Genomic DNA, 24,018 nt, shown 5'->3' with positions numbered 1-24,018 from the left:
GGCTAAAATGTGTGCCAGTGGGCAAGAAATGTTTAATCCCAAAGTATCACCTTTGCATCACATTTGTTTTCAATCGTCAGATTCAGTGGAGTTTTTGTTTTGTTTTATTTTGTTTTAGTTATAAGTAATGCCATCCTATTAATAACTTGGCTGTCAGATACATCTTGTCAGGATACAGATGTATCTTGGCTGAAGTAGTAGTTTCTAGAGGTAGTAGTAGGCTCTAGAGTAGGCTCCAGAGGTAGGCTGATTTTGTTTCTTGAAGACAATAGTGATATATTAATGAGTGTTAACTGAAGTTTCTTCTTCGGTGCCAAAAGGAAGCACTTTGTAGCCAAAGGCACTTAACATTGCAAAAGCATGGTTTAAAATACCAATGAAAGTAATGGAATTAACAGCCTAAATGAAAGTATTATATGTCCTTTGTGACTAAAAACTGGAGAGTTCATTTGTTTTTCTTCCTTGTTTGAGGACTTACGGAGTATTTCACATGGCACAATTACCACTGAACCTAGGAGGAATGCTTCCTCTCCAAGACCTTGACCTATTCCTAGAGTTTGTCAGCTGGTAAAACCAGTTTGTCACATTTATTTTACCAGTAATACTATCAAATGTCTGCTTTAGTGGTGGAGCCCTCTTTTATAACTCATTTCGGCCTAATAAAGATGTTGTCCTTTGCTTCTTTATACCTGTCAGTATTTTTTCTTGTCTGAGGAGTGATATGTTTTCATCAAAGTTGATGGCTGCAGAGAAATGTAGAAAGATAGTATTCTGGAAATTTTGTCCTTCTTGGATTTTCACTGGATCGATTTGAGCCTTGATGATCTTACTGTAGTAGACATGACTTGTAAACAGTCTGTACCATTGCCATTTCTTTTTTCTTTTTTCTTTGTTTTGCAAAAAATGACTGTCTCCAGGCAGTGAATTGCATACCCTAAATTTTTTAGTTTATAAGAATTCTAACACTACAGTTTTCAACAATATTTTTCACAGTTACAAAAGCATATAGAAAAGATATATGAAAGCTATAGGGACAGCTATAGCTTTAAATATATAAAACTTATATGTGACTGCCAGATTTTCAAAATGAAAGGAGAAAAGACAATAATTAGATATTTTTAAAACATCTCTTCCTTAGTAGATGAATCAGTTATTTTCACAAAACTTCCTAAAATAAGCAGACCAAGTTGTTGGTGACTTAAATTCTATTTCTATTTTATTCTAGTCATATCAAGTACAGTATGCACATTTACATCAGGGCACTTAATTTTGCAGGCATGGACTCCATTCTACTGAATGCAATTAATCAAATGATCCACAAATTCATTTTAGATACCTCCCTTGGCCTAAAATCTGCTTTCAAGAAGCCGGCAGTATTATTATATTATGATAAATATATTATGGCTTAATATTATGAATGTTGTCCAACTACCCAGGTAGCCTATAATTGTAAAAGAATGTGGGGAGCTAAATTTTTATTTTGAATGTAATGAAGATTTTAAAATATTTTAAAGTCAGATAACACACCAAATAATTTTTCTTTATTCAACTCTTATCTGAGATTCCCAATTGGAAAAATCAAGAAGTCCATAAAAAAACTATAGATAGTTATAGATATTAGTCTTAATTTTTACATTTTTTTCTTATTGAAAAAACATTCTTACTTGCTTTTTAAGAAAAGCCATACACTTAACAAGGCTTAATGCACACTCCAATGTGCTAAGATTTAGACCTCATCATTTTCCCATGTGGCCTTTCATGTGCTCTGATAATACCTATTAGATGTCTTTTCACTTTTTTCCCTCTTGAGATAACTTAGTCTAATGTCATTTTGTTGTTGAAGCAATTACTTTTTTTTTCCAGTCACTGATAGAGAGGGATTTATATGATGCTAATTGTAATTCTAGACATTTTAGTATCCAAACCATCTATAACGAGGCACTACAAAATCTCTGGAGCATCCTATGTTTTAAAGAGATGTTCTTATCCATTAAATATATCTACTGTTTTCCATGCTTATAAACTTTGTGGAATGAGGATGAATGTCATGTTTTTATTATAGGAAATACATTCTTAGATATATATGTTTTTATGTTTCAACCCCCTACTTTTAGCTTCTGAAATCATGATTAAGTTTCTGAATATTTTCATCCCTTTAAAATATTTCCTGCTTTCCTATGTCTTAAAAAATATTTTTTGCTTTTTAAAAAGTCAGTCTTTCAAAGTATAATTTACAGACAGTAATAGTTTTACTTTTTAGTGTGTTGTTCTAAGAGCTATAATAATCACATATGATCATGTAGTCATTACATGATCATGAATATATAGAACAGTTCCAACATTCCCAAAAATTTCATCATACTTGGTAATCTGTTGGTCCTCACCCTTAACCTCTGGCAGCCTTTGATCTGCTTTCTGTCCCTACTGTTTTGTCTTTTTCACAGTGTCACATAAAATCACTATAATATCTGGCTTTTTTTTTTTTTTTTTTTTTTTGCTTAGCAACATGCATTTGAGATTCATCTACACTGCTGTATATACGAGTAGTTGTTCCTTTTTAAATAAATTTTGTAGAGATGGGGTCTCACTATGCTGCCAAGGCTTGTCTAGAACACCTGGGCTCAAGTGATCCTCCTGCCTCAGGCTCCCAAGATGCTAAGATTACAGGTGTGAGCCACTGTGCCCAGCCAGTTGTTCCTTTTTAATGCCAAGTAGTCCACTGTATGGCTATATCACCAGTTAATTATTCATTCACACCTGAAGGTTATTTGGGTTGTTTCCAGTTTGTGCCAGTTATGAGTAAAGTTGCTATAAGTATTTCCATATTTGTTTTGTATTGTTTTGTATGCAAGATAAATAACTTTTTATTTATCTTGGATAAATAGCTAGAAGCAGATGAGTGGATCTTACAGTAAATGTGGGTTAAATCTAGCAGGAAACTGTTACTCTATTTTCTCAAATGACTGTATCATTTTGTATTTCCACTGGCAATATTCAAGAGTTCTAGTTCTTCAGCAGGGCACAGTGGCTCATGCCTGTAATCCCAGAACTTTGGGAAGCCAAGGCAGTCAGATCACTTGAGATCAGGAGTTCGAGATGAACCTGAACAATATGTTGAAACCCCATCTCTATTAAAAATACAAAAAAAAAAAAAAATTACCTGGGTGTGGTGGTGGATGGCTGTAAGCTACTCAGGAGGCTGAGGCAGCAGAATTGCTTGAATCTGGGAGGCAGAAATTGCAGTGAGTTGAGATAGTGCCACTGCACTCCAGCCTGGGTGACAAAGTGAGACTCTGTCTCAAAAAAAGAAAAAAAATTCTAGTTCTTCAACATTCTCACCTACACTAGATATTGTCAGTATGTTTTTTTAACCTACACATTCTAATAAGTGTGTAGGTGTGTCTAAGTATGGTTTCAATTTGAATTTTCCCAAGTGATTAATGATGTATCTTTTCATATTTGCTACCCATATATCTTCCATGATAATGTACCTGTTCAAATATTTGACCCATTTTTAATTGTGTTGTTTACTTTTTGGCTTTTGACAGTTCTTTTATTTATTTATTTATTTATTTATTTATTTTGAGACGGAGTCTCGCTCTGTCGCCCAGGCTGGAGTGCAGTGGCCGGATCTCAGCTCACTGCAAGCTCTGCCTCCCGGGTTTACGCCATTCTCCTGCCTCAGTCTCCCAAGTAGCTGGGACTACAGTCACCCGCCACCTCGCCCGGCTAGTTTTTTGTATTTTTTTAGTAGAGACGGGGTTTCACTATGTTAGCCAGGATGGTCTCCATCTCCTGACCTCGTGATCCGCCCGTCTCGGCCTCCCAAAGTGCTGGGATTACAGGCTTGAGCCACAGCGCCTGGCCTGACAGTTCTTTATAGATTCTGGATATGAGGCCTTTCATCAGATACATGTTTTGCAAACATTTTCTGCCAGTTGGCTTGTCTTTTCATTTTTTTAACGGTGTTTTTCAAAGTTTTTTTTTTTACTATGATTTTAGGCTATCTTCTTGGTTTGTAGGCCCTCATATTAACAAATTTGCACTAATTTCTGATTGGCAAAGTTATAAGTTTCAGAATTGGAAGGAACAGAAGAAAAGAGACCCTAAAGGTAGCATAGTTCTATGTAACATTTACTTGAGGAATATAACAATCAGGAACTTTTTTGGCAGAAAGTCCAACTGTAGTGGCTTAAACAAGAATGCTTTTCTTCGTTATAAGAAATTCAGAGATAGCCAGGTGTTTGCATGCATTTAGAAGTTCCATGTAATCAGAACTGACATCCCTATACTTCCTTCGTCCTTCTCTCTGAAGTTGAAGGTTGCCGCTACAGCTGATAATATCCACACACAAGACAAGAAGTAGAAGACAGAGAAAAGGCAGCACTTTCACCATGAGAGCAACATTTTCCTAGCAGCTTCTCACCTGCTTCCGATTGAATTGTCATTGGACAGAAGTGTGTCATATGATCAGACAATACTTGGAGAAGGGGATTGAAACTGGGGATTGTGTGAGATGAGTCCGTCCAGTGTCTGCCTCAGCAGAAAGTTTTAAATAACATCAAAATACAAAAGGCAATAAACCTCTACTATAAAAGTAGAAGAAAGAACAATCAAAATCTAGCTTTAAATTCAAGGTTTTTTAAAACTTGCTGCTGGCTAAACAACTAAATTCTAATGGCACTTTTCCAATTGCATCTTGTGTATGTATATAATAGTAATAATAGAAATAATAGCAGCTATTAGAATGAAAGCATAAAAGAATAATGGGTTGTGGTTTATGAAGTCACATACTTTATCTTCATTGATTGCCTCTTTGAATATAGTCTTTTACATAATAGACAACTAAGGTACACAGATAGTAGGTTACTTAAAGTCACATAGAAAAGAGATCCAGAATGAGAAACTCACAATAAAGGCTGTCATCCCTAACCTACCTTTCTGTACCAATTAGGGTTTTCAAGATCAAGAAGAACTATACAATATAAAGTTTATATTGTGATAATGTTTGCATGACCTGTGTATGTAAACTTGGTAAATAAATTAAAGTGAAGCTTGGACTTCATTTATACTTGTTATTCTCTCAGGGATAAAATTTCCATCCAGAAAAAGTATTCTATTTTCATTTAAATATAAAGAAAAATAAAATGGAAATGTTTCACTTAAAAAACTGAAAACAGCCCTTCTATAGCGAAAATTAATATTGTTTCAAACATTAATTAAAAACAACCATTATTTTTTACTTTCATAATTTAGCCCAGGTGCCTAACACATTGACTAGAATTGCTCCTAAATGAATGTTAGCTGAACAAATGAATAAATAAACTTTCTGAACCAACTCACTATAATTTTATTCCTTTTTTTAAGTTAATATATTTTGTTCAATTTTCAGTAGCTTGGAATAAGTTCTAAACATGCAAAATGCTATTGAATCTGTGTGGTTTATTCAAGGTTAGGAAATTACTAATGCTGAAATATAAAGTAAAACCCCTATGAGTTTCTATCAGTTATTTGGCTTACACTAGAAACTAAACCCATTTTACCAATGAAATGTGCTTACAAACGCTGTAGCTGAAATTTATCATACATTCTGGGACCCAAAGGATTCAGGAGTCTATAAATCCCACTAATAAGCCCCTCATTAAAGGACATATAACTATTTTCTCTTTTCCCTTTAAGAACTCTTTCAGGGTATCTGGTAAAATACTTCGGCTTTCCATGACAACTTTCTTCAAAATTTTACAAATACTTTAAAAATTGTTCTTGAAAAGTAAGATAGGCGTGGATATATTTTGTGCCTTAGGAAATGAGAGGCTAAGGAAGTTCATAAGGTGACACAGCTAATGAAAATAGAATTAAGATCTCCAGGATTTGATCTGACTGTACAACCAGATCATGTCCTCTTCAGCTCACTTTTGAAAACCAGCTAATCAGAATCTATTGTGTTTTGTAGGAAAAAAAAAAAAGACTGGCAATTATATTGGATTCATTCCATTAAATCTTCATATATTATCATCATAAAGGAAGATTAAAATGATATTTCACTCTGGACTAATGAATTTATTGGTTTCAGAATTGTTGCATTGTATATTTGCAGCCATCACTTGTTTAATTGTATCCACTATATAAAACCTAGATTTCTTTATTCAAAATACAAAGAAATGCTTGTAACACCTGCAAGTTTTTGTTCACACTGATGCTGCCAAAACTGTAGCGATCGGATGCTGTTTTAATATAAGAAAGTCTGACATGGTTGAAAGAGGAAAGATTTTGAAGGGAGATAGAGATGAGGTGCTGTACCAAATCTGCAACAAATTAGCTGTGTGGTCATCGGTATGTTCCTCCCTCTGTGATTCAGTGTCTTTGTGTGTAGAGGGCCCAAATCATAAGTTAGGAGAATTAATTGAGCTCATGGATATAAAATGCTTAGTATTACATTTGGTCCATGGTGATTTCTCAAGAAATATGTACCAGAATTATGGTAATTTACTCCAACAAATATTTATTGAATGCTTTACAATTGCCTTTACTCAGTGCTATCCAAGTGTGTTTTTACAGCTTACTAATCATTACATATAAGAAGAAAAGGTATAGCTTAATTCCTTAGATCAGGATTTATCAATCTCAGCACTATTGATGTTTTGGCAGATAATTCTTTGTTGTGTGAGGCTTCACTGTGCACTGTAGGAATTTAGCAGCATCCCTGGACACCACATGCTAGATGCAGTAGCATCCCACCCCTGCCCACTTATGATAACCAAAAATGCCTCCAGACACTGCCAAATGTCTCCTGGAGGGCAACATTTTCCTCAGTTGAGAACTACAGCCCTTGATCAATTATATGTAAAGAGTGTTCACGAACTGCTCATCCTAGGAGATTTTCCCCAAAAGATCCATGGTCAAATAAGATGAGAAACATCAAATGCCAACAACACCATAACAATGATAGCTAATTTTTGGAAACACACTACACATGGCAAACTGTTCTTATCTTATTTATTCCTCATAACAGACCTAGAAGTTACTTAATATTTTAAGGCACATTTTTAAAATGAGTAAATTGAGGGTCAGAGAAAGTAAGTAACTGACAAACATCATACAATTTAATTGCACAGCTAGGGTTTGCTTCCAAGCCATCTCCAGAGTCTGTGAAATTATCCACTACACAGTATTGATCCTTGAATATCCCACTTTTTAATTCAAAATCAATTTGGGATCTTAAGGCTAATTATTCTTAATTTGTGATATTTATTAGGTTACAGGTATTTACTTTATCTCCAGCACTTACAAAATTACCTTTTGTTTTAATCAATTGATGACAGTATTCCAATTATTTGCTAAACGATTGTCTTCATAAACATCCTTGGATGCAGGCAAAGTCACTTTCCCTGGCAATGTTAACCAAAATAACTTCAAACAAATTCAGATGGCCAGGAACTATGGAAGGAGAGACTCACTCTGCTTGAGGGAGGCAGAAAACATTTAATAGAGGAGACAACATTTGAATTTGACCTTTTATCATCATATTAAATTTGGACGAATAAGAGTCTGCCAGGTGGAAGGGCATTCCTAGCAGAGTAAACGGCATTTGCAGAGACCTGGGTAACTTGGAGAGTTCGGTATGTCTGAGGAATGGTGTGGGTGGAGAAAAGAAAACAGGAAAATAGAACTAGAGAGAAGACTGAGTTCTGCATTATTATCTGTGGCTTGACTCCTGTAGGTATTTGCCCTAATCACCTTTGCAGTAAGGGCAGTAGACAGCCAAGAGCACAGTAGAGACATGGTCGGGTAGGTACTTGATGATCACCAAAGTGTGTATTGTTTGATGGCAGGGAGACCCAATTAAGACACTAACGCAATGCTTTCAGCGAGAGGTAATGAGCTAGGGTGGAATGAAGGGTCAGATTTGAGAGAGTTTATTACAAGAGAAGCAGGGCAGGGAAAATCCTCCTCTGAAATGGGCTATTAGAGCAAATAAGTAGAATTTATTTTTGGAAAGGCTGTCTCTATGAAATAAAATAATGCATTTCCAAGGAAATAACCTGGAAGTATGTTTAGCAGCTGTTCAGGTAACCTGGAGAATTTGCAGTAACATATCTCAGATTCCACAAATGATCTTCTGGAAACTTGTTCCTGTCCCCATTCAGAGTTCCCATAGAAATTGAACGCCTCATAATTGTTAGGTGGAGATTCAGAGCTAAAAGTCAGATTCTGAATTGCGCTGTTCCCTTTTTAGTACAGACTACTTTGTCAATTTCCTTCTAACCATGTCACCTGGGAAAGATGAGTCAGCCTTAGTGGAGCTTCAACCAAATGTATCTGAGAAATTAGGAGCCAGTCAAAAATGTAGGGAAGAGATTAGTCCTAGACCCTCAATAAATAGATGCTGAATGGGTGAATTAATCAAATATTGAATTCACTTATTTCATTTTTGACTTAAGCATGTAAAATAAGATTAATAAAAAGGAAGAAAAAAAAAAACTTTAAACCTTCAATTGCAGTTTTTTCCCTTACCTTTTTTACTGAAATAGCTAACGGATCACTCCCCAGAAATACTCTAGCCTAGTACCAAATGGACTTTTATTGCTATGCATTATGGAATAAATTTTTATGTTTACTATTTAAATCTAAAATGAACACATAGTCCAACACATTTAACCTTGTTACTTTTTTCCAAACATTTTCCTCAAGGTATCCTTTAAGGTTTTTTTCTGTACTTTGTTTAAGATTAAGCAATTTATTTTTACCACGGATATAAAGATTTTATAATCCCATCCCCGGCATTTTATAAGAAACAATTTTTTTCTACTACATTTTAATGATTTCTGTAATTGTATCTAAAATCACAATGGGTAATAATATCTTCTGTTTAAGGAGTGCTATTAGGTACATTACTAATCATCAGACCTATTTTTTTTTTTTTTTTTTTTTTTTGAGACGGAGTCTCGCTCTGTCGCCCAGGCTGGAGTGCAGTGGCCGGATCTCAGCTCACTGCAAGCTCCGCCTCCCAGGTTTACGCCATTCTCCTGCCTCAGCCTCCCGAGTAGCTGGGACTACAGGCGCCCGCCACCTCGCCCGGCTAGTTTTTTGTATTTTTTAGTAGAGACGGGGTTTCACCAGGTTAGCCAGGATGGTCTCGATCTCCTGACCTCGTGATCCGCCCGTCTCGGCCTCCCAAAGTGCTGGGATTACAGGCTTGAGCCACCGCGCCCGGCCCAGACCTATTTTATTTTGTGATAGAGAAGTTTTTTCCTACAATGAAAATGTAATTTTCTTTCTGCAATAAAAGAATTATTATTCTTAATGTTCTTACACATTCTTCTTTTTATGTGAACATTTTAGGTGTATCAATATATGCATGAAACGATAACTGTTAATGGCTGTCCCGAATTCCGTGCGAGGGCAACAGCAAAGGTAAGGCTTGAGTAACTTTAAAAATATACTTGACTCCAGTTATCTAGTAATTGACTGTGCGCGTGTGTGTTTCAGGTATTCTCGTGTGTACACTGTAAGAGAATTTAGACATCAGTGGCAGCCCAGAGTCTAGAACCAGTACTACTTCTCAGGTAAAAATCCTAATGGAAAATTGAACGTTTCTGCTGCTTCTGTAGCTTAAGAAAGGAGAATGATTTCATTAAACTCACTTAATGTCCATTTGGCACAAGCAAATCTACTGGTTCATTGTGGGAAATACTACATGATTTTCTGACACATTCTTCTGGTCCGAAAGAACCTGTATCATATTCAGTGCATGAAGATTTATTTGCACCGGTCTAAAGATTTGATTTCAATTAGACAGGAAAAGAATTCACCTGACATCCACTGATCTAGGATACTTCTATGTATTCAGCTGAGCAGTGGGTAACTTGCTGAAAGGGTGTGGCATTGAACTATAGAAGAGGCCTGTCACCTTTTGTGGTAGTGAACACATCTGCCCTTTAAAAACTCAAATCCAGAGATTGTACTAATGGAAATGTTATACCAAGAGGATGGTGAAATTATCAGGAAAATAGGCCATTAGGAAATACCAATTTTAAACTAAAATCACTGATGCAGCTCTTCTTTTACAAACACACAAAGGTTATAATAGAAACATGACTTGCTTTTAAAAATACTTTATTTTTCTAATAATGTATAAGAAATAACCATTGAAAATGATTAGAATTTTCCATTTAATTCCTTTGTGTTACATCAACGCTTGTTTAGTTTCTCTCTTGAGTTTTTAGTTTTTACTCTGTAACTGAACACTGTAGATTTGTAAGGTTTTTTGTTTTGTTTTGTTTTCTTTTGTTTAAACTCAGGGGGAAAAAAGGGTGTTATTATCATTATGTCATGCTTTGCTTGTACTGAAGTGGAACACACACAGAAAAATGATCCCTATGTGGTTTAATTAAGGGGACAGTGAATTGTGTAGTGTTTTACCATTCTCATTTCTTATTCATGTAGAACAGCAGGATAGCAGCATAATGTTGCAATAGCACAATATTTTCTGGTTGTTTCTGGGCTGTCTGCATTGCATCCATGTCAGCCATTAAAATCTATGCATGACAACGAGGTTTGCATGAGCAAATGCATGTAGCTAAAAACAAGCCATTGTTTTCATGTCATTCACTACGTTTCACTAAATGCAGACAGTAGCGTAATGCTAAATTGATGTGATAATGCTGTGTGTGGAAAAGAATGTACAGTTGTTGGGAATAAATATTTTCACAGTGTTGAGTAAGTCACTTTATAGTAGGCATCTAATCAACTGTGGTCAAGGTGAATTAATAAAAGTGAAAAATAAGCAGGCAGGGAATCGTTTCTTGATAGAAACTACCTAAATGCTGTTATTTTATTTCTATGAGGTTAGAGGTAACTAATGGTAAGTTGTTTTCCTGAACTAATTTAATGAAATCAGTACATGAATTTTAAAACATATTATGTCCATATTAAATGGTGTTTTGTATATCTAGGCATAAAACCATTGACTATTCATATTGCCTATTTTATTATAATAATTGAAATATTAATGTATAAATATAGGAAGCAAAATCCTGTTCCTGATAAGATTTCTCAGTATGGAATGATAATAAGGAACATTGGTATAAACTAACAATAATCTGTTTGAATCTATTATTTTATTTTAGTTTTCATTCTCTTTAAGGCATCCTTAAATTTTTTAAAAAGTTAAATTTGCTAAGCTTTTCGGTTGGCAATAGCAAGATTACATATGTATTCAAAAGTATGTATACATATAAGTGCTCTTCAATTTATTAAAAAAAAACTTACGAACTTTTATGTACAAGCACCAGATTAGACTGTGTGTCATACAAAAGAGTGCAAGACACCATCTCTGCTCTTAAGGTGCTCATAGTCAACATATGTATAAAACAATTATCATAGTAGATAATACATATAACAAAGTTATTTGGACTCCAGGACTAGGAAGAATTGCATCTAACCAAGGTAACTGGAAAAGATTTTTATGAAGACAGGAAAATTTTGTCATACCAGATAAGCCTTAGGAAGCTGGAAATAGATGAGTGGGACTTTACCAAAGAAAGAAATCCTAGATGGCATCTAAATAAAGAAAGGCCTCTGCTTTTTGTGTTCTTTCTTTCACAGGAGAATACTATAAAAATATGAGAAGTTGCCTGAGCCACCCACTGCAAAGCATATGATTAGCCTTATTTCCCTCATTTTATTACCAAAAGACCGTCTTTTTTTTTTTTTTTTTTTTTTTTCAGGCAACAGTTGCAGCTTTTGCAGCTAGCGAAGGCCACTCCCACCCTCGAGTAGTTGAACTGCCAAAGACTGATGAAGGCCTTGGTTTTAACGTGATGGGAGGAAAGGAGCAAAATTCCCCCATTTATATCTCTCGCATCATTCCTGGAGGGGTCGCTGAAAGACACGGAGGCCTCAAAAGAGGAGACCAGCTGCTATCAGTGAACGGAGTGGTATGTTTATAAAATAACCAGAGATTTTCTCTTTAAGCACATTCTTTTTTTTTTTTCTCTGCTATTACTGAAGTCAACGTTGAAACCCTAGAACAAATATTAATTTTATGTCTAACCAGCTTTCTAAACATTGATGTATATTAAACCTATAAAAGCTGTAATATAATTTTTATGTCTCATTTCATTATGTTCAGTTATGATAAATATCAACGAGTCAAAAAAACATCCCAGGAAATTAATCCAACTAGCAGACTTTCTTCCCATAATACTCCAAGTAACATTTACAAGAACAGAGTAATTTCAAGATACTTTTTATCCTAAGTTACTGTAAGCATATACATACATTTTAAGAATAAAGACATAACTCCTTACTTTGTAATGTGTGTGGGTTTTTCATTTTAATTACAGAGGAAGGGTAATTTGAATGTTTATATAATAATAACACATATGAAAAAGGCTAATGCACTCAAAATTCTTTTTTTTTTTTTTTTTTTTTTTTTTTTTTGAGACGGAGTCTTGCTCTGTCACCCAGGCTGGAGAGCAGTGGCACCATGTCAGCTCACTGCAAGCTCCGCCTCCCAGATTCATGCCATTCTTCTGCCTCAGCCTCCCAAGTAGCTGGGACTACAGGTGCCCGCCACCATACCCAGCTAATACTTGTATTTTTAGTAGAGATGGAGTTTCACCATGTTAGCCAGGATGGTCTCAATCTCCTGATCTCGTGATCCGCCCGCCTCGGCCTCCCAAAGTACTGGGATTACTGGCGTGAGCAACCATGCCTGGCCCCAAAATTATTAAAGCCAGATCTACAGCTATAGTACAATAAAAACATATTAGCCTTTCTCCAAAAAAGAGTTTGATTAAATTACCTATTCATAATATATGCTTTCATTTTTAAATGAAATCAGAGTAAATTAAAATATGTAACATTTTAAAGTAAAAGTATGAATATACATTTTCTCATAACTTATATTCTCTGGATGCCACCACTTCCACTTGTAATAAGGGGTTGCTAAAGAAATCGCTTCCTATGAAACGAACAATTTTCTCCCTATAACTTCCACGTATATTAAACATAAATTACCTAAAAGCATACATTTCAGAAATATAAACAGAAACTTATCAATGTTACCTTTCTATTAACTTAAGATCTTTTTTCTAAGAACTTAAAGATTTTAATATATAAACTAGATTTCAGTTATTTGTGACCAGATTGATTTATGCTTGGAACACAATACCCAAAATCAAATGCAATTGGAACATGATATTTTATTGGTAACTGTGTAATTAAATTCTTTTGTATTCATATATTGAATTTTATTCCTTTGTTTTCTATTTTTAGACTGACTAGTAGTTTCATGGAACCCAAAACTATTCCTTCAACTCTGCTGTCCTCTAATGTATATCAAAATTCTCAACCCATGAATATTTTATATCACTTCAGCATTCCAATAACTATTTAGTTTTTTCTATGTAATAATTTTTTGAGATAAGCTTTTTATTGACCTTTAGATAACTGTGACTTTTTCAAATCATGTTTCAAGTGATAATTTCAGAGTCTAACTTTCTGGTAGAAGACTCTAGAACTAGGTCACACAATTGTGTCACACAGAGGCTTATGCCCCAGAGTATGACTTGCAATTTCTCTGAATATATTATATAAATCAAATAAGGTATAGATTTAAAAACAGTATAAAAAGTTTAAAAACTCAAAATATATTAACAGTAATTATAACTGTAAAGTAACAATAAATATATATATATAATAAATTTAATATGTGATTGACTTTGAACTTTCTTATAAGGGAGCTAAACAGACTTTGTTTAACATAAACATTTGCAGGGAACACACTGTAGGCATGTCATAATTACTTACCCATTCCTTGCAATGATGTTTTGATATACCTGGGAGGTGGCAGTTACCTTATCTGGAATCAAACACATAAGGTTCTACCACTCAATATTCATATGATTATGGATTAGTATCCCATAAACTTGAATTCCCTTATATGAAAAAAGGGAATAGTAACTAATTTGAAAGGGTTCTGATGAAGAATAAAATGAGGCAAAATGTCTGTTGAGAGCTATCCTGTGTTAATTTGGTCATACAAACCTTTGACAGGTAAGTGTGGCTACTGGTGAAGGTTGAGGTTGGTGAGGATTAACAACCCCCCAGTGATACTGCTTTTGCTAGTTAGGTTAAAAGTAAGTCTTAACGGCAAATTCTGCTACATATATAGGTATATGTTAGCAAACATTTATTAGCAAGAAGGCAGTGTTTGACTCACAACCCCTTCCATAAATTTGATAAAACCCCAGGTCTCTGTCCATTTAGGTGTTCTAATCATAACCTTAGAAATGAGAGACAACTTTGTTACCCTTATATTCAGCATCAGACAATCAGAAATCCTATTAGACTGACAGCTGAAAATAGGGTAGTTTAGTGATCAAACTTTGGTCATTAATCCTATGGTATAGGCCATGGGCCTCCCTAAGATTTTTATATCCTCTTCATGCAAAGGTGAGGAATGTCTCCAAGATTGTAATATCCCACATATATTTAAATCTCTCATTTTACCAATTAAGTTCCATTTATAACATTTACCTTGCTTAGTTAATGGGCCACTAATTTCACCAAAGAAAATATATTTCTGACATATTCTTGCTAATAAGTAAAGCATCATTTTTTCATTGAAGTAGGTGCAATAGCTACTCGTATAGTGGCCACCTCTAGAGTATTACTTTTCCAATATAATGCTGGCTAACTACCCGAGACTGGAATAAGCTCCTAAATTTGAAGGTTAAAGTATTATACATTCATATAGTCAAACTATATATTATAAACTATTTTATACTGTTTAAAAGTAAGTTATATGCTCTTTAACAATGCCTAATATTGACCAGGTGTTCATCAAAAAGCAATTTTCTGTAAATTGACTTCATGACTCAGTGACTTGTTCATAGTCACACAAATAATAGTTAATCCAATTCTAGAACTCTAGACTTCTAACAGATACTGAGCCCAGAGGTTTTATCAGTGTAAATAATTCTAGGCAGGTAACAATATTTAATGGAAAAAAAAATACTGTGTAATGGAAAGGCCAAAAAGAAGAAAAGATTAGCAAATGATTCAATGATTTGTATTTCTGTCTTTAAATAAGGTGCCATTTCAGGAGATTAAATATGGAAGATTTTCAGAACATGCCATTCTAAACTGATAAATTTTGAAAGGAAGTGCTTTGGAGGGCTAAAGCAAACCTTAACTACTTTAGTATAAGTTCACTGAAAAAAATTTCTGCCTTATTTAAAAAGTAAAGAAATTATTCCATGGACATTTAAACATCTGAAAAGACATCTGATGTGATGTCCCGCTTATCTTTGATTGTTTGTCTAATTTTATATTTTGCCTGCATTTAGAAAAAGGATATGTCATGGGTCTGCTTAAATATATATATAATTATAAACATATATATGTATATAATTTTATATATATATACACACACACAGAGCTATTAACATGGAATGTTAGGTTATAAAGCGTGATGGAAAGGGGGGAAAATCAATAAATAAAAATAAAGACAAAATACGGCAATTGAACAATTGATTTTTTCCTCCTAGCTTCTTAGAAGTCAAAACAGATGGAAACTCATGTCAGCTCGGCAATCACTGGGAGAGAAAATTTTTTCTATCCCTAGGCACCAAGAGAAATTTCCCATGGGAATGTTACAAATGAGACATTGAATCACATAATACAATTCCATAGAAAACACAGAGGCCTTTGGTATATGGCTACTTCTTATGTCAGTCCTCAGTGAAACCTTACAGCTGAATGCTGAATTAAAATTTAACATTAATAGGAGGTCAAAATGTTACAGTAAGAATTTATACCTTTCTAATGATCTCCTTTTCACCCTTTTATGCTCAGGAGACTCATGACCTTGAGCATAAATAAGAGACTTCATGACCCAAGTGACTTGTTCATAGTCACACAAATAATAGTTAATCCAATTCTAGAACTATGGGCTTTTCTCTGCAATTTTAAGAGAGGACTCAAGGACTATTTTATAAGGGTTGCAGCCAACAACCCTTGGAGCCAGTGGCAACAGTAAATATATTTAATGATAAAGTCAGGATATAAAAAGTCTCAATAGAATGGTACAATAGGCCTATTTTAATAAGAATCTTCATGAAGTCTGGCTCCTGTGCCCCAAAAAACTAGCTACATATATGCAGAAACAGGGAGGAATAGCTAAATATCAAAGCCTGGGGAAAAAATATTAGGGAATTTCCATGTTGATTTCAAGAAGAATATAAAGCAAGTTGAGAGAGGGGGGCAAAAAATAATGTGATTATAGGGACTATGATATAAATATCTTATATAGAACACAGAAAGAGATTGGTCCAGCTCTTGAGAGTGGTGTTTCTTCCTCTTCTTTCTTTTTCTTTTTCTTTCTTTCCTTCCTTCCTTCCTTCCTTCCTTCCTTCCTCTTTCTCTTTCCTTTCTTTCTTTCTTTCTTTCTTTCTTTCTTTCTTTCTTTCTTTCTTTCTTTCTTTCTTTCTTTCTTTCTTTCTTTCTTTCTTTCTTTCTTTCTTCTTTTTTTTTTTTTTTTTTTTTTTTTTTTTTTTAGACGGAGTCTCACTCTGTCGCCCGGGCTGGAGTGCAGTGGCCGGATCTCAGCTCACTGCAAGCTCCGCCTCCTGGGTTCACGCCATTCTCCTGCCTCAGCCTCCCGAGTAGCTGGGACTACAGGCGCCCGCCACCTCGCCCGGCTAGTTTTTTTTTTTTTTTTTTGTTATTCTTTAGTAGAGACGGGGTTTCACAGTGTTAGCAGGATGGTCTCGATCTCCTGGCCTCGTGATCCGCCCATCTCGGCCTCCAAAGTGCTGGGATTACAGGCTGGAGCACACGCGCCCGGCATCTTATTCTTTCTGTTCTTTCCTTTTCGTTTGTTCTGAGGGGAGAAAGGGGAGGATTTTACGGGGACTTCGTGGCTTGTGCAGGGATGTAGGTAGTCTTACTTCGGCTATCATTGAATTCCTTCTCTTCCTTCCTTCCTTCCTTCCTTCCTTCCTTCCTTCCTTCCTCCTTCCTTCCTTCCTTCCTTCCTTCCTTCCTTCCTTCCTTCCTTCCTTCCTTCCTTCCTTCCTTCTTCCTTCTCTCTCTCTCTCTCTCTCTTTCTTTCACATGGTCTCACTCTGTAGCCCAGGCTGGAGTGTGGTGGTATGATCTCAGCTCTCTGCAACCTCTGCCTCCTGGGCTTAAGCTCATACCCTATTGTGCTCTGATCCTCATTCCATCCTTGCAAAGAAAAATAAGCTCATCCAGAGATGAGCAACCTTGTATATGAGGAACATGTTAAAGAAGGACTTGAGTTTTTTTAGGGTGGAGAAGAGAATATTTAGGGGAATGATGACTGTCTCCAGCTGTCATCCATTGTATGGGGTACCAGATGGCAGAACCAAGACCAGTGTTTAAAGTCATGGGGAAGTCATCTTATTATAATAAAGAGCTTTTAAACACTTAGAGCTCTCTAAATGGAGAAAGACTGAATCATAAGGCAGAATGTGCCCATCATTTGAAGTTTTAATCAGAGATTAGGAGACCACTTGACGAGAATATTTCAAAATATGAGTACCATGTAGAGAGTTGGAATGACTGGCCCCAAAGTCCCTTCTAAGTCTGTGACTGTGTGATTCTATGTCTTCCAATAGAATTTTGCTGAGCGTACCATATAACCCTCCCCTGAACAACACACACATGCTGCCTTACACTCTGAGGTAGATGAATAGGCTCTACCTATGCTCTGTGTACTCTATTCATAAGACATTTTTTCTGAATGGAAAGATGAGAAATCTAACACAATATATGTTTTATTTAGTACTTTATAGGTTTTTATAATGGTATTTACATTATGTTCTCTCATTTGTTCCTCAGAAACACAGCCTCATGAAAGAGTAGGGCCAGGAGTGTTTCGTCCCTCTCTTTCTCTGTCCCTCTGTCACACACACAACTGCAATGGATACACACAAAAGCACACATGAACTCACATCCAAATACACACACACACACGTGCGCACGCACACATGAGAAAGTGGATTTCAACCTTTACTACAATCATAACTGATGCTTACCAAACGTAGTAACTGGTTATGTTAAAAACAAATCCCATTGAAATCTGAGTAAGCTCTCTGAATTGTACCAATTTCAATTTGTTGGTTTAATATGGTTTTGTATGATGTTAATATTGGGGAAAGCTGGGTAAAGGATGCATGTGATGTCCCTGTACATTATTTTTCAACTTCCCTTAAATCTATAATTATTTAATTTGTTTTATAAAGAAAGAAAGTCCAAAAGATTATATTCTACTGGTACTGATAGGAGAGAGGCAGGTGAGGAACAGGAAAGAAAAGGACAGAAAGATAAAATATAAGCATGAGGACTTAAAAAAATATGTCATACTGAAAAGAAGCCCTCATTTGCTTCTGAAATGCAAACATTATCTTAGAGCACCATTGGTGGGAAAATTGCGGCTGAATTTACCTAGCTCTACAGTTAAAACTAAATAAAATTGTCTTTACAGTGTATACAGATTGCTAATTGATTTTTAAGCATAGCAGATGAGTGAATAAAAGTTTAGGCATAGGACAGAATAAATTGTTTTCCTGCCGTCTGGCTTTTTTTACATTTTATAAATACCTATGCCAAGTTGAAGGTAAGTACTCACAGCCCAAATTACTTATGCAGAATGGCTGTCAGGTGTAGGATGAAGATGAAATAAAAATTAGAACTGTAGATTCGAGCTCCGTGAAGCTACAGCATCCCAGAGGGAAAATCTGTATTAAGATCTTATTTATCTGTTGTCGGAACAAAGAGAAAACATAAACAAAAAGTTTTTTTTAATTGCTATGAACTACACTGCAAGATTTAAGTTCCACAATAAAATGCACATTCCAATGATGGCAGTAATTTGTATTCATTGCCTTATTCCCATTCTTAGAACAGTCCATGTATATAGTCAAAGCTCTATAAATAGTTGTTAAATGCCAGCGAATGCTGTAAGCACTTTACATAATGAATTCATTATTTACCCATAATGATCCTCAGTGGTAGTTGTCATTATTATCAGTCCCATTTTACAAATGAAGAAACTGAGGAAGAGAGAGATCAAGCAACTTGCCCAAGCTCCTACAGCTACTAAATGGCAGAACTGGAGATTCCAACTCAGGCAGTCTGCCCTTATTAATCATAATTTAAAGGTAAATAAATATCTTAGCCATTAATATGTCAGTACTTTCATGTACAATGTAGAAAAGGTCAAGGTTTCTTGGCCTTTATGGGTTTGCATAAGTAAATTTTTGGTGGAGAGAGATCAGTTGTTTTTCCTAACTACTCATAAGAGACTTCGACCTTTAAAAAGTTAAAAACCACTTCTAAAGATAGTAATGTTTTGAAAAGGAATTTACTGTGATTCAAATGGCTCAGTACTCTAATTCACCACTGCACATGTGTGAAGAGTTAGGTTTGAATGTGTTTGAATTGTTCCATACCTGCATCATTCCACTTTGCACTAGGCACTTTGCATTCCCGGCTACCTGGTCCACAATCACTCTCTAAAGCCACTTGGCCCTTAGAGGGGAGCAGATGCTTGCATGAAGAGGGGAAAGACAGAACCTCAGTCTTCAGTTCCCCTATAGGCCTGGCGCACAGATCCCCAGCTTAATTCCAGCTAAGAGGCCTCAAGTAAAGCTATTCTCACAATCTCTCTCTTCCTAGAAGTCATTAGCAGATGCTTTACCTTTCTCAGAAGCTGAGTGGAGGACTATTTGGGTTATAATTAAATATGAGTGCAAGCTGAAATTTCAGTTAAGTGCTGAAAATGTTTATTCTCTGCATGACATCTTGTGACACTGCATTCACATTTGTGAAGAAGCCAAGAGCAGTACAGTTATGTTGTTTTAGCCCAGTCACTTTCAGAAGAGCACAAACAATGCAGCATGATCTGGTATATTTTGCAACACTGAGCAGGCAGAATTCTACTCCCATTCATTCTGAGTTGGCTCACAATAAGAGATCTTTTAATTCAAAAAACAGAACAGTGAAATATTGTGCTATCCCAGTGGCACAGGTAACTATAATTCACAGGTTAGAACAGCTACATTCCCACCTGGTGATTTCAGCCTATAAGAATGGGCACCAGGTCTCTCATTCCTTCATAGACCAACTTGAGCTTTGAGCATACATGAGATTGTGCTAATAGCGTATTGGGTGCCAGAACACACTCAGTTAGTCGTTGCAAAAGAACAAGTCTCTAAGTGAGGGAAGCATTCCTACACATGGGATCAGAGTAACCTAAATCCCTATTTAGATTGCTGGTAATGGGTATTTGACTATTCAGTTTAGTTACTGGTGCAGTCTTTCTCATAGTTATTTTTAACATTTTTTGTTTGTGTTTTCCTTCTGTTTATGCTGTTATTTTAGCAATGCTTTTCTTTCATTCAATAATTATTTGTAGAGCAATTGTTATGTGCCAGTTACTGAGCTAAGTCCTGGATATGGAGTAGTAAACAAAACAGAAAGGGTTATAATCTGGTAGAGAGTAAGAACATGATGATGATGATGGTGATGATGATGATGATGATGATGATGATAAATACATACATATAAATGTAACATATCCATCAGTTATCCCAGCTTAAGGGAAATGCTCCCAGTCATTTTGTTCAGGTTCACATTGGTAACAGTAACAGGATTTTTAACTCTAGTATGTGTGTATTAGTTTCCTATGGCTGCTATAACAAATTACCACACACGGTGGTTTTTAAACAACAGAAATGTGTTATCTCACAGCCCTGGAAGCCAAAAATCCCAAATCAGTTTCACTGGCTCCATATCAAGGCATCAACAGGGCTGTGCTCCCTCTAGAGGTGCTATTGGGGAATCTGTTCCTTGCTCCCTCCAGCTTCTGGTGACTGCAGCATTCTTTGATTTGTGGCCACCTCATTCCAATCTCTATCTCCATGGTAACGTTATCACCTTCTCTGCACCAAATCTCCCAGCTCCATCTATAAGGATACTTGTGAGTTCTTAGGGTCCACTGAGATAATACAGGGAAATCACCTCATCTCAAGATCCTTAACCTAATTGTAACTGAAAAAAAACCCTTTTTCTATAAAAGGTAACATTTACAGGTTCTGGGGAATAGGACCTGATATTAATATCTTTGGGAAATTATCCAGCCCTCTACAATGTGTAAATATCATAAATCTATAGTGCTTACAAGTGTACAGGGCTATGGAATGGGACCTGTTGTCCACAGACCACAGGCACGTTGGTTTTCTAGTCTCAAAACAGCACACACTGAATATTTTTCACTCCACCCCTGGTTCTGACAATGCAAGTTCTTTCTTCCCTTTACACTTTCAGACTTTTCTCCTATTTCTGCCTATCCAGTCAATAAAGCCATTCAGACTCCTCTTCCTTCTTTCCCCACCCCATATCTTGCCTGGTCTTTGATGAGAAAAAAAAAAAAAAAGTACGTGAAAACATGCAGCCAAAACACTCTCCTGCATAGCAAAGACTTTCAGATATTTTTTAGTCCTTTTTTGCTCCTAAGGTGTGTGCTGAAGGAAGCAGAATGGGAGGGGAAATACACAAAGAACATGAATTAATACTTCAGAATAAAACACTGCCTCATAATTAAACACTGTGACAAGTGTTACAGAGGGGAAAGAAGAAAACAAGGAGTCATGTAATGGAATAAGAGAGGCTACTTTTAAAATATTGATTGATTGATTGATTGATTGATTGAGACAGGGTCTCATTCTGTGGCCCAGGCTGGAGTGCAGTGGCGTGATCTTGGCTCACTGCAACCTCTGCCTCCCAGACTCAAGCGATCCTCCCACCTCAGCCTCCCGAGTGGCTGGGACCACAAGCACATGCCACCATGCCCGCTAGTTGTTGTATTTTTTATATAAACAGGCTTTCACTATGTTGCCCAAACTGGTCTCAAACTCCTGAGCTCGAGTAATTCACCAGCCTTGGCCTTGCAAACTGCTGGGATTACAGACATTGAGCCACCATGCCAGGAGCTACTTTTAATAGTGTTAGAAATGGCCTCTTTGAAGGGTGACATTTAAACTGAGATTAAGGAGAAGAGTCTGTTATCATAAGAAAGAGCTTGTGTGAAGGTCTTGAGATAAGGAAGTCCATGACTTGCCATGTAGGAGTGGCTGAAAGAACAAAGTGACTAAATTATAAACAGTGAGATAAGATGAGGCTGAAGAACTGATTGGGAGCCAACCAATGGAGTTTTAAGGTTGGTACCCAAAAGTTTTCATTTTACTCTAAGTGCATTAGGAATCTGAAATCAGTTCAGAAATCTGATGATATGCCGAGAGTTTCTAATACATCCTGAGGCTGTTCACTATGAAATGAAATGTATTCTACTTTTTTTCTCTTAACTTATTATTTTTTGTATTGAAATTTTCTTTCTATACCCTTGAATCACCTGACTAGGATATTGCATATGAAAACAACTTCAGAGCAATTTTCCTTTTTTTCAGTCATCATATTTAATGAAAATTACAAACTTTTACTTTATTGTCAATTGATATTTTCAACATTTCAAAAGGGACTCATTCAATCTCAAGTTCTTACGGTTTCTCAGGAGTTAAGGTTATTCTAACCATAATATGTTTGTTTACTCTTTGAGACTCTATTTTGTCATATGTAAAGCAAAAATAGCAGTATCTTTCTCACAGGTTTAATCCAAAGATTAAATAAGAGAAAGTATGGAACATTGTCTGCCATTATGCTGGATACCTTTTAAATACCCAATAACTATAAATTTTTTCCTTTAAATCAGATAATAGTCTTTTCTTTCTTATAATTTTATCTCTCTATAGAGTTAGACTCTCTGCCCAGTTTAAGTCATTCCCTCTGCTTTTTGTTTATTTTCAAGAGACAATAAAGGTCCCCCATTAAATACTCTAATTTCAGAGGCAATTGGATCCTTGTCGTTGGTGGGTTGATTATGGACAAGTCACTGGAATTTTTGGTGTCTTTATATCTGCAGGACTGATGTAACAACACCTGTCCTATTTACCTTTCCTAATAGTAATTAGGATAAAAAAAGAGAAATGATAAATACAGCATTAAAAGATAAGACTTAGGCTTCCACAATTACACGGCATTGTTGCTGTATACTATTATTAAACAGCCTTTCACCAAACTTCCAGATGCATCTCTCCATGTTTCCCTTTGCAACATTTTGCCTTAATATACAAAAGCAGAATATGTAAACCAAGCAATGATCTGTCTTCTGTTCTAGCTGAGAAATGTGTAATTTTTCTCAAATGAATAGAGTGTTTGTCTTGAAATCCTGTGCTGGTCCAAAAAAGCATCATTTATGTTTTGTGGCACTCACCAAGCCCAATTACCAGTTATTGCTTTAAACATTAGTGAAAAGCCAATGATTCAATTTAAGCCTAACTTGGGAGGAACATTCTTCTAACTTTTTTATGCTGGTCTGCAGACTGTTGGCACTAGCCTAAAGCAAGGTTGGAATGTTAATATGCCACAGCTACATGAGTATACCTGGGGAAATGCAAGCCAAGTGCAAGTCTAAAGGGTTTATACAATTTTCCATAATGGATTTTTATCTTGTTCTGTTTTTAATTATATTCTCAAAAAAAGAAGACACTGATACAGATGGCAATCAGATGACATGTCATAAGCCACATGTGATTACTGACAGGTTCATGTGAGATAACCAAACTTTAACTCAAATGTTGGTTGCTGAGTCTCAGATATGGGAAATGAGTCTCGGCAATTGTGGTATTAGAACCACATCTTTCTAAGTTCAGCCAGGAGGCATGGGCTGTTTCAATAAATTTGCAAATGCATCGCATTTGATCATAGGCCTTTCCTCCTTGGGTTTCTTTCTCTACTCTCATAGATACAAAATCATTAGTTACTAATTTTGTCACAGCCAACCTTACTCTGAAATGTAAATTATTGAACTTGCCCTTCAGTGACACCAAATCACTTCTCAAGAGAAGTCATGTTTTCTATTTATAG

General features: G+C 35.8%; 1 protein-coding gene across 2 annotated transcripts in view; it reads left to right on the top strand.

The window, feature by feature from the left end:
• LIN7A (lin-7 homolog A, crumbs cell polarity complex component) overlaps positions 1 to 24,018 on the top strand; it is a 155,660-nt gene that overhangs the window by 88,643 nt on the left and 42,999 nt on the right. For both annotated transcript variants that reach the window (XM_010383672.2, XM_030939925.1), the window contains exons 3-4: positions 9,343 to 9,414; positions 11,730 to 11,939. In XM_010383672.2, the coding sequence (XP_010381974.1) occupies positions 9,343 to 9,414; positions 11,730 to 11,939 (282 nt within the window). The remainder of the gene's footprint in view (positions 1 to 9,342; positions 9,415 to 11,729; positions 11,940 to 24,018) is intronic.

Source organism: Rhinopithecus roxellana, chromosome 10, assembly GCF_007565055.1.
Source record: "Rhinopithecus roxellana isolate Shanxi Qingling chromosome 10, ASM756505v1, whole genome shotgun sequence".
Lineage (NCBI taxonomy): Eukaryota > Metazoa > Chordata > Mammalia > Primates > Cercopithecidae > Rhinopithecus > Rhinopithecus roxellana.
Note: the sequence above shows the minus strand (reverse complement) of the source record. Positions and strands in the feature narration are given on the sequence as shown.